This window comes from Pantherophis guttatus, chromosome 2 (assembly GCF_059756535.1).
Source record: "Pantherophis guttatus breed Tessera chromosome 2, ASM5975653v1, whole genome shotgun sequence".
In the NCBI taxonomy this organism is placed as follows: Eukaryota; Metazoa; Chordata; class Lepidosauria; order Squamata; family Colubridae; genus Pantherophis; species Pantherophis guttatus.
The window spans coordinates 93,929,770-93,941,905 of NC_142064.1; the positions used below are offsets into that span (position 1 = coordinate 93,929,770).

Below are 12,136 nucleotides of genomic sequence, written 5' to 3' on the forward strand. Positions count from 1 at the left end.
GACATAAATACCTGGGAAGATCCTGGAAAAGATCATCAAACAACGGATCTGCTAACCCCTAGAAGCAAGCAAAGTTAAAACAAGAACCCCACACTGGTTTGTCAAAAACAGATCATGCCAAACAAATCTTATTTCATTCTTTGACAAAGTGACTAAATTAGTGGACCAGCAAAATGCTATGGATATAGTGTACTTGGATTTCATTAAGGCATTTGACAAAGTAGACCACAACCTACTTCTGAGTAAGTTAGAAAAATGTGGGATAAACAGCATCATCACTAGAAGGATTCATAACTGGCTGACAAACCGCACTCAGCGTGCGATCCTTAATGGAACTAAATCTACAGGGAGGGAAGTAAGCAATGGGGTACTCCAAATTCTGTCTTAGGCTCAGTACTCTTTAATATCTTCATGAAAGATTTAGCAAATAGAAGGGGAACTCATCAAATTTACAGATGACACTAAATTGGCAGGAATAGTCAACACCCAGAAGATAGGCTCAAGAGCCAGAAGAATATCGACAAACTTGAACACTGTACCCTAACAAAATGAAATTCAATGATGAGAAACATGAGAAATTTTACACTTAGGTAAGAAAAATCAAATGTACAGGTATAGAATAGGTGTAACCTGGCTCAATAGCAGTAACTGCAAGAGCGATCTTGGAATTCTAGTGGACAATCATTTAAATATGAGCCAACAGTGTGCTGCAGCAGCCACAAAAGCCAATGTAATCCTAGGCTGTATTAACAGAGGGTTAGAATCAAGATGATGTGACATGTTAGTATGGTACCACTTCATAATGCCTTGGTAAGATCACACTTGGAATATTGCAACCAATTTTGAACTCCATATTATAAAATAAATGTTGAGACTCTGGAAAGAATGGAGAGAAGAGCAACAACGATGATAAGAGAGCTGGAGGCTAAAACATATGAAGAACGGTTGCAGGAATTGGATATGTCTAGTTTAGTGAAGTGGAGGACTAGGGGTGACAGTTTTTAATATTTGAGAGGCTGCCACAAAGAAGAGAGGGTCTACTTTCCAAAGCATCAGAAGGCAGGACAAGAAGCAATAAATGGATACTTATCAATGAGAGAACCAACTTAGAACTAAGGAGAAATTTCCTGACAATGAGAACAATTAATCAGTGGAATGGGTTGCCTTCAGAAGTTGTGAGTGCTCCATCACTGAAGTTTTTAAGATGAGATTGGACAGTCATTGTCCAGAATGGTATGGGGTCTTCTGCTTGTACAAGGGGTTGGACTGAAAGACCTCCAAGGTCCCTTCCAACTCTGTTATTCTGTTATTCATTCAGTTTTGAAACTGTTACTTAAATACCTCTGCAATATAAAATATTTAAATGTAAATAAATTTATAAACAAGGGTGACATATACCTTTATTTGTAGGATAATAGTTTGAAGATGTTTATCATCTTTAAACATTGTTGATAAGCTTGGTCCTTCACCACATGTTTTTTCTTCAATTTTGTTGTTAATAACAGGACGAGTGAAGGCATCAAAATACTGATCTGGAACAAGGTTTGCAACAGATAACACAGTTGCCTGAAACTGAGACACAATATCTGCCATAGCATCCTGTTTGACCAAATAGACGAAAATCAGTTGAAATGTTTGTTATACTAGATATGAAGGTTTGCATAGCATTTTCAGAGCTCTTCACATAAATATGGTTGAATCCTTTACAACAATTGTAAAAATTTCTCATGAAGACCCACAAATCTAACACTTTGAATGCCAAGTCTCTAGAGTTTTTTATTTTAAAAGTTTTCACTTCTTAAAAAAGAATATGAGGACTGCTGGGTATTGATTTGTGTATTAAATTACAGTAACCTTAATAATGCATAAAACCTGAATGCCACCTAAAACTGAAATAAATCTCCAAAGTTCATAAGTAATACTAAAGCCACTGAAAGAAATATAGAAATATCAAAAGGAGAGTCACCTTTGCATAGTATCTCTGATAGTGATATTAATAAATAGTTAATTAAATGCCATGGCTTGTCTATGTCAGTGGACAAGTGGCAAGGCTGCCCAGAAGTTTTTATTTTAAACACGGTCACCCCTGGATTACAAATTTGGAGTTTTTTCTGTTGCTGGCTACATACTTTTCTTTCCTTCCTAATTTTCACAGCATCTTTGTCATTGCCAAAATGGCTTCAAATAGTGCCTTTTATGCAGCAGTTAACTAGAAAACTAACTAGAAAACTAGCAGTTAACACTGCAAGTTTCATTCCTGTAATCCTACAATAATAGCAGTTCAACTCATTATGAAATAACAGGTTGTCCTTGTTCATATTGTATTGCTTAAAGATGAATATTCTTCTCAAATATTCTGGTCAGATTCAAAGCTAAGTTATTATTCAGTTGATCAAAAATTATTTCCAGAGGTACCTTCCAGCCTAAATCTATGCCCGTCGAAAATTACATCTGACTCAACTATAATTACATTTTTTTCCATTTTTAAAAAATGGAAATCTTTTCAGAACTAAATGAACTTTAACCTGGAACTCTTCCACAGTTGGTTCAAACAGCAATGCATGGATCTCTAAAATTAGCTCGACAAGAAACATTGGAATGGATGCCTCTTCTTCCTCTGCAACCGCTGAAGGAGTTCCCTAGAGTAAAAACAGAAAAGAATGAATTAAGTCTTTTTTTAAAATTAGACAATGAACTCAAACTCTAAAGCCCTCTAGCCTAGAAAGTTCCCTGTTTGTTAAACGTAAATAATATTCAAATAATGGTTCAGATAGCCAGAACAATGTTCACAGGCCCAGAGGGACTGCATGTTTTGGAATGTTTAGGAATGTTGGTGAGAGTCTTTCTTTTCTTTGATCATGTTACTTCTTTGTTTTAATTATGATTATGAGGAAACTTCAGCTGTTTTTGTTCCTTTCTCTTCTGTCATATCATATTGTATTCATTCTTTTTAAAATGCATCTTTTACTGGAATCCTTAATTATGATACTCATTTCTTAAAATAATATTAAATTTGATATTTTTAATCAGACCTATCCAGTTTCTGTGAATATTATTTATTAGTTAGGATTTGTAGAGACTTTTTCTGGATATTATTCAGCACTAATGTATCATTTCTTATGTTATAAGCCTTTGCACAGAACTCTTTGAAGTATATTCCAATTAGAAAACATACTGTAAAAGTTAAGTTTCATTAATTTCCATTGATAACATGGATTCAAGAAACACATTTTCACAGGATATGAAGTCAGGAACAATATATTAGATCAAGACAAAAAGATTGATATTGATCAATAGAAAGCAATGATTCTGCTTTAAACAGTAAGTTTTCTGAAATTTTGATCAAGTCATTCTAAACAGTTTGAACATCTCACTTTGATGAATATTACCTTCTTTTCCACAACTTCAGGTGCTTCTGCATCTGTATTCCATGTTTGGATAATTTCTACAAGTGGTGTCTTCTTCAACTTATCAGTAAGGTAACGCAAGAGAGTAGCAACAGATTTAACTGCCAAGACGTGCATAGTATTTACTATAAGATAATCAGCAAGACGAATAAAGCTGGGAAGAAAGAAACAGATCAACAATGCAAAATAGACTTCTGTCTTAGCACAGACAATCTCATGGGCTTTAATGAGACTTTTCACGTGTGTGTGTGTGTGAGAGAGAGAGAGAGAGAAAGAGAGAGAGAGAGAGAGAGGGAGGGAGGGAGGGGGAGGGAGGGAGGGAGAGAGAGAGAAAAATCATGCAAAAATTATTAAGAATATATTGTCTGTCTGGGCCGAACATTGAAAAGAAATACTATCCTGACTAAATTAAACCTGGAGAATAACAGCAATTTATGGGAAACTAAACCTGGAGAATAACAGCACTGGCAAAATTAACAGAATAAATTTGAGACTAAATTTAAGCAAGAATCTATATATTAGATGTCACACATCAAAGCAAATTCACCTGCTTAACGGTATGATGCAACACTCCCCCAGGCAGTTTTAGAGTACAATTTGGGGGTTCTCTTGGGTTACAGTAGAATTATCATTTAACTATAGATTGTACACCAGTTGGTCTGTTCCTAGATAAGATAATCACTTAAGGTCTTAGTCACTTTCCAATTCAGGTATTGCAATTAGCTCTAGTTTGGGCTCTTCTAGTTTGAGGAACATTCAGAAACTTCCACCAATTCTGAAGTGGATTCTACAGTGGCATGTTCAATATTGGTGTACTATTGTACACCACTGTTACTAGGCTACACTTGGCACAAGTCAAGGTGCTGGTTGTTATCTTTAAAGCTTTACATGGAAATGACTCAGGAAATCTAGAAATCCTTAAGAGAAATAGGTAAGAACCACTATATATGCGAAGAGGGTTGAAATATTCCTTACAGTAACAGGATGGTGCCATAATTAGAATGCAGTATTGCATGCTAATTCTGCTGACTGCCAGAAGTTCGATTCTCACCAGCTCAAGGATGACTCGGTCTTCCATCTTTCCGAGGTTGGTATAATGAGGACCCAAATTGCTGGGGGCAATATGCTGACTCTGTAAACTGCTTAGACCACCGTTCCCCAACCCTTCCTGGTAGGCGGCCAGGTGCAGGGAGGGAGGGGCAAGGGAATGTTTTTTGTGAGGTGCAGGTGCGTGCATGCATGCACACATAGCTTCATTTGTGTGAGTGTGTCCACTGCTCACGTGAGTGGGGCTGCAAGTCCTGGTGCCCATTGCTTGCATGAGTTGCACGTGCACCCAGTCCACCATTCATGTGGCCCAGTTGCAAATAGGCCATGGCCCGGAATGGGCCATGGCCCACAGGTTGGGTATCCCTGGCTTATTTATTGTGCGTTGGACTAAGGAGAAATTTCCTAAGGGTGAGACCAATTAAGTTGGCCACGCCCACCCAGTCACTTCACCCATTTCCCACAGAAAACACTGGAAGCCACAAAACCTGGGCAGGTGTGGCTGAGGGGTGTCATGTGACTGGGTGGGAGTGACATTGAATTGGCCATGCCCACCCACCCAGTCACATGACCACCAAGCCACATCCACAGAACTGGTAGGGAAAAATTTTGAATTCCCCCCTGCTTTGAACTATGGTGCTGGAGAAGACTCCTGCGACTCCCTTGGACTGCAAGGCGATCAAACCGGTTAGTCCTAGAGGAAATCAACCCTGACTTAGAAGACCAGATCCTGAAAATGAAACTCAAATACTTTGGCCACCTAATGGGAAGGAAGGTCTCACTGGAGAAGAGCCTAATGCTGGGAACGAATGAGGGCAAAAGAAAAAGGGGACGAAAGAAAATGAGGTGGCTGGATGGAGTCACTGAAGCAGTAGGCATGAGCTTAAATGGACTCCGGGGGATGGTAGAGGACAGGAAGGCCTGGAGGAACATCCATGGGGTTGCAATGGGTCAGATATGACTTCGCAACTACAACAACAAGAAGAAATCTTTATCCTATTTATTTCGCCCTTCAAAGGAAAAAATCAAAATAGCTTTGAAAATAATATAATAAGAATTGGAAGGGACCTTGGAGGTCTTCTAATCCAACCTCCTGCTCAAACAGGAAACTCCACACCATTTCAAACAAATCGCTTATCTTAAAAATCTCCAGTATTCTGGAAACAAGTCATTCCACTTTCCAGAGTCTCAACATCTTTTTTACACCATGGTGACCAAAACTGGATGCAATATTCCCAGTGTGGTCTTACCAAAGCACTATAAAGCAGTACTAATGTGATCTTGATTCTGTCCCTCTGTTAATGCAGCCTAGGACTGCACTGGCTTTTTTGGCAGCTGCAGCACACTCCTGGCTCATCTTTAAGTGATTGTTCACTAGGACTCCAAGATTCCTCTTGCAGTTACTACTATTGAGCCAGGTACTACCTATTCAGTAAAACAACTGTCGAGCATTACACTATATAATTTCAACAAACAAAAAGCAGCAACAAAATTCAAACAAAGGGCCAAGGATAGCAAGCAATAAATAACATTGCCTAAGTTAAAGCAATAACTTAACACTGCTTTAATTAACATTAAAAATGTTCCCAAGTTATTGATTTCTATTTCATACTGGCCAATGTATTGATTACTCTTTCATATTGCCAAGAAATAACACCCAGATATGATATATGCAGTACTAAATATAACAAGGAAGGAATGGACTATAATTTTCATATTTATATTTTCACCACTATTATTAAAGATTAGCTTAGTTTCTTATGGAAGGACTGCCGAAAGAAATATTTACAACATTTACAAAATAGGATTTAAGGCCTCTGATTTGATGCCTGTGACTCAGGTCACATAGCATGTTAACCCATAATCAGATGTTTGTTTCTGTTTTCACAAAGCAGATGAAGTTAGCCTAAATTATAACCACTTTTTGCAAGAAGCACTTTTGCTGTTTTACATCTACCAGTACTAAATTGTGAGAAAGATATTATGACAAGACACCCATAGATACACTATTACTAACCATGTTAGTCTTCCACACTGAGCCCTTTTATTGGCCTGTTCTGTGTATGTCATTCTTTCAGGTTGTTCACCATACAATTCTTTCTCGACACGAGGAACGGTTCCTACCACAGTTTCTTTTCTTGTTGCCATTGTTATCTGTTCTGAGGAAAAATACAGGTAGAAATTATTCCAGGCACAAAGCTGAACAGTGGATTTACAGTTAAAGAAACAATCTATTCATAAACTGTTAGCTACAATTTTAAAAAATCTATTGCCTGTTGACTTAGAATGGGAGGGTAATACTGATCCCTGTGAAATTTTACAGGGGCCACTCAAATGTTTGGAACTGATACAAAGCAAAGTGTGGATTGGGTTAGGCTGTACCCCCCCCATTCACATTATCTCCTCCCTGTTGCATATTGAGATTGTAATGGTCAGTAACAACACCCCCCCCCTTTCTTCTCACGGTACATAAGATCATATCTTGATTCTGTCTTACTTTTATTTATTTTTTTCTATTGAACTAGATCCACTTCTCTGAGGTTTTTTGGCAAAGTTTTTCAGAAGTGGTTTGCCATTGTCAAGGGCTCAGCGAATGTGTCTAGCCCAAAGTCACTCAGCTGGTTTTGTGTCCAAGGTGGAACTAGAATTCACAATCTCCCAGTTTTTAGCCAGATACCTTACCCACTAAAAACTGAAATTCCCAAAGTTCAAATGTTGCAAGAAATTACAATTATTTGAAAATGCAAAGAACTTTCTAATCCCACTTATCTGATATAAAAGAAATACACACTTATGAGGCATTTAGAATAAATAAATAAACATTATTTATTGTTAATATGGCAGTTTTGTACCTGTATTCTCAATAGTATAAAAATAATCATCAGGAGTGAAACCAGTTTCAAGCAGAGCAGTTCGACATGCACCTCTAACCACTTCTTTGGCTAATTCTCTGAATTCTGATAAACGAGATGCCACCTAAAATTTTAATGCAATTACAGGTGAATAATGATTAAATTCCAGTTAAATTATTCATATGAACTACTGAATAACTGAAACATGAAACTCACATCTTTTAGCTGACTGAACTGAGTACCTTTAAACTCTATCAATGTATATATATAGCCCTTTTCAATTTGACAAAGTACCATGTCACCAATTCGATAACACATTTCTTGGATGTTTAGAATTGCTGGTCTCAAACACTGCAAAACAGAAGAAATCAATAAGACAGAAAGAATTATTAGAAAGTATTGTGTACATTTTCTGAATAGTACAACAAAAGCAAATTGATTGGCTTTCATATTTAGACTTTATTTGAAACAAATTGGAAATCACATGGTTACATCTGTTTTTTCTACTTTCTCTATGTCTCTCAGGTTTTTTTTTTTTTCCATATCCTGATGGAATAAAGGGGTCTTGGCATGTTTACACATAAGTTGTCTAAACTGAAATATAAATGTGCATAGTTGATGGCTCCTGGAAAATGGCTCCCGGATATTAGTGTCTCTGAATTCCCATATATTAAAAATATTGTCTTGACTACACAGAGCAGGGTGTCAAACTCGCAGCCTGCGGGCTGGATGCATCATGTGCTGGCCCCACCCCCGCCCGGTTTAGCAAAGGGGGAAAAAGTCCCGATATATCAAGTGATGCTACCATGACGATGCGACTTTGACATCCCTGATACAGGGGTGCAAAGTATTTGTGATCATGCATTATCAAATATATAATGTCAGCAAGAACCTATATTTTGTTGTTGCTTTTTTAAAAGCAAATGAACAAAGCAGCTTTTCAATTTTTCAAAATAATAGATTTTTAAATTCCACTCAAGGAAAAAATGCTCCTAGTATTGTATTCACTAAGGAAAGGAAGGAGAGGCTGTATTTTCCAATAATTAAAAAATATTCTCCAGATAGAAAAACAAGTTTATCATCATCAGCCAGTTTGATCTAATGGTTAAAACACCAGGTTAGAAACCAGGAGACTATGAGTTCTACTCTCTTATTCCAGCAAGCTGGTCTGACGGGATTTTCAATTGAGTTTTGATAGGGGTTTAAAAATGATTTTACTTGGGTGTTTTAAATTTGGCCAATGATTGAATTATTTTAATTAAGTTTTTAAATTTTTGTTGTATATTGTTTTTACCATGGCTGTTCACCGCCCTGAGTCCTTCGGGAGAAGGGCGGTATATAAATACAATAAACTAACTAACTAACTAACTCCTGCCTTAGGCATGAAAGCCAGCTTTGGGCCAGTCTCTCTCTCTCAGCCTAACTCACTTCACAGGGGTGATGTGGGAAAAATAGGAAGAGGAAGAAGTATTGTTTCATCATAGCATCCCTTAAAAATTCCTCTGTGTGCATGAATAGATCTTTCTGAAGAGCATAGAAGCAGATCAAGGGATTATTGGAAGAGAAGAGAATAAGTGAAAAACTTCCCCTTTGTATTAACAGGCATTTCTGATAGTTCAATTATTTTTCTGTTTGTAAAATATTTCAATCTCCATAAATTTTTTAGATTATGAGCTTTATTGACTTTCCATACTAACTAAACTTTAGCAGCACTAATTTAGAGCTGTGGAACTACAGCTATGTTAATATCAATATATTTCACACAAGGAAACCTACAGTACACTGTAAATCATTTTGATATTAAATAGTGACCTCTTCAAAACAATATAATGCTTTAAATTATCTAATGTCCTTCATATGTATTATTTCATTAATAAAAACCTCAATACATACAGCATTAACGATGAATAAGTTCTTCTGTAAAGCTCGGCGACATGAATTAATCGTTTTGCAGCGGACGTTTTTTCTCCATACATTAAATGACTTCCATTTGCGAAATATAGCAAATATAGTGATTTTGATAAGTGCCCTATGATAGACATATTCTTGCTCCCAGCGTTCAAGTTCCAGATATTCAACTTCTCCATTATATGTATGAATAACTGCTTGTGGACTAATAGTGTAGTAGTCATTTTTGTTTATGCAGTCATAGCTTACAATTCTAAAAATAAATAAAAAAACATCTTGTTTAATATGATAAATTATAGACATGAATAAGCAGTGATGGATTATCTATATATGTCTATTCTGTACCTGTAGGAAACAGAACCTAACAGAATAATACTTGTTATTTTTGTATCATTCCGTATCATGGGGTTTACTACCAATCTATTAATTTTCAAGAAGGGAGGGTGGCAATTAACATAACTTTTCTGATCATTGCAAGACGTTTTCTGACATATCCTGAATAACTGAACATGTTGCATTGTTTTTTAAATTATTAGATGCAGCCTCATCCCATCACATTTATATAAAATCCACGACAAGCTACAATGACATGAAGCAAATCTTTATTTATCCAGGACGGAGTGATTCAGAATGGCACCGGTTTCACCTTCAATGCAAATGGTAGTACTAAAGCATATGCATTTCCCATCCATCCAAGCTTTAGTTGTTCACACAAAGGCATAAATCAGGGTTTCTAAATGCATTAGTACTCAAATGTCCCTGCTCAATTTTTGTACAATTTAGCACACTTTGTGTTTGCATAAAGCTCTATCCTGCATCAAATTGTTGTCCCAATTTGCTAAAAACAATAATACGACAGCAATTTGGTTCTTTCCTTGCTAGATTAGGATACAATATATTTTGATTTTAACAAAATTTGCTCTGAATCTGAGTATTGGGTCATGCTCTGCAGTGAGTGGATATTCCAATTCATGTTTTCAAAGCATATGATATGTTCTCTGCATAGTTCTAATGGAAGTGACAGACATTTTCTCCCCATCTCTTTCAGCAATAGACTGTTAATTGCACGAGGGTATTTAAGCTGCCTGAATACTGACAAAACTATATGACGAAATAGATATTTGGCATCTAATAATACTGTCTTTCTATGTTACCATAACTGTTTGAAAAAAATCCCATATACATTCATGAAACAAACAAAATATTAAAAAGTTATAATATTTATGTAGTTACTTAACAAGCACATCTAATATGGTTACTTATATTAAAGTAACCAAAATATCTTTACAATCCCCAAGGCGTGTCAAAATTTTTGTGCACTCCTAATGTTTGGAAATTGAAAGTTTTTTTTTTTTAATTTGATTTATATGCCGCCCTTCTCCGGAGACTCAGGGCGGCTTACAATGCATTAAGCAATAGCCTTCATACTTTTGTATATTTATACAAAGTCAGCTTATTGCCCCCACAAACTGGGTCCTCATTTAACCTACCTTAGAAAGGATGGAAGGCTGAGTCAACCTTGAGCCTGGTGAGATTCGAACTTACAGTAATTGCAGACAGCTGGTGTTAATCGCAATGCTTTTAGTCTGCTGAGCCACCAGAAAGTTGAAAAAATTGACACACCCTAATTATAGTCTATGTCTTTTGAGATGTATACATTATATAATTGCCTTTTTAATCAAAATTTAACAGTGTTCCTTAATTGATAATTTCATATCAGTTTCCTCTTTCTAAGGAAAAAGACACAAGCTTTCAATTTTAGCACCGCATTTATGTTAAAACATATACATGTAAGAAAAATATAGAAATTAGATATAACTATATTAAATTACTAGCTGGATACCTGTGTTTCGCTATGAAACGATGTGATGGGGCTTGATAAATTGACACTTACAGCTTGAAAATTAATGAGTAGTTGCTATTGGCCTCTCCTCTCCCCTTCTCTCCCTCAGCCTTGCCTCACAGAAGCCTCCCCATCCTATCTCCTTCTCTCCCTTAGCCTTGCCCCACAGAAGCCTCCCGTATCCTATCCCCTTCTCTCTCTCAGGCTTGCCCCACAGAAGGCTCTCCTATCATTTCGAAAAATCCTTTCTTAGTGAGCATCTAGAAGCCAAGAGGAACATATGTGGCAAATTTCAAGTTTGTAGGCTTTACAGTTCTGGAGATTGATTTTATTTATTTATTTATTTATTTATTTATTTATTTATTTATTTGTTTGTTTATTTGTTTATTTATTTATTTATTTATTTATATTTGGTTTATATGCCGCCCTATCTCCCAATGGACTCAGGGTGGCTCACAATAATAAAAACACAAGCCACAATACAAAATAAAATCTAAAATCTAAAAAAAAATTAAAATTTAACCCTTAAAACCCCATCAGTCCAGGTTGAGGGATTTGAAAAGCCAAGTTTTTAATTCACGGCGGAAGGTGCGAAGGTCAGGCGCTAATAGGAGCTCCAAGGGGAGTTGATTACAGAGGGTGGGCGCACCCACAGAGAAGGCTCCACCCCTGGGAGCTGCCAGCTGACACTGTCTAGCCGCCGGCACCCTGAGCAGGCCCTCTCTATGGGCGCGAACCGGGCGATGGGATATTGTTGCTGGCTGTAGATGGTCCGCCAAATATCCTGGACCTAAGCCATGTAGGGCTTTATAGGTCATCACCAGCATCTTGAATCTCACCCGGAGGGCAACCGGTAACCAATGCAAGCCGCGCAGGAGGGGTGTAACATGGGAGTATCGGGATTCTCCCATCACAACCCGCGCGGCTACATTTTGCACCAGCTGAAGCCTCTGAGTGGTCCTCAAGGGCAGCCCCATGTAGAGAGCATCACAGTAGTCAATCTGTGAGGTGACCAGCGCATGAGTAACTGTGCGTAGGGCATCTCGATATCTGGCCGAATGCCCCCCTGGTCACGGTCG

The 12,136-nt window shown here is 37.2% G+C and overlaps 1 protein-coding gene across 1 annotated transcript in view; it reads right to left on the minus strand.

The window, feature by feature from the left end:
• DNAH6 (dynein axonemal heavy chain 6) overlaps window positions 1–12,136 on the minus strand; it is a 174,552-nt gene that overhangs the window by 156,964 nt on the left and 5,452 nt on the right. Inside the window, exons 5-11 of the mRNA XM_034410708.3 lie at window positions 9,200–9,467; window positions 7,523–7,657; window positions 7,307–7,430; window positions 6,472–6,613; window positions 3,390–3,561; window positions 2,526–2,639; window positions 1,399–1,599 (exon numbers count right to left, since the gene is read on the minus strand). Coding sequence (XP_034266599.2) covers window positions 1,399–1,599; window positions 2,526–2,639; window positions 3,390–3,561; window positions 6,472–6,613; window positions 7,307–7,430; window positions 7,523–7,657; window positions 9,200–9,467 — 1,156 coding nt within the window. The remainder of the gene's footprint in view (window positions 1–1,398; window positions 1,600–2,525; window positions 2,640–3,389; window positions 3,562–6,471; window positions 6,614–7,306; window positions 7,431–7,522; window positions 7,658–9,199; window positions 9,468–12,136) is intronic.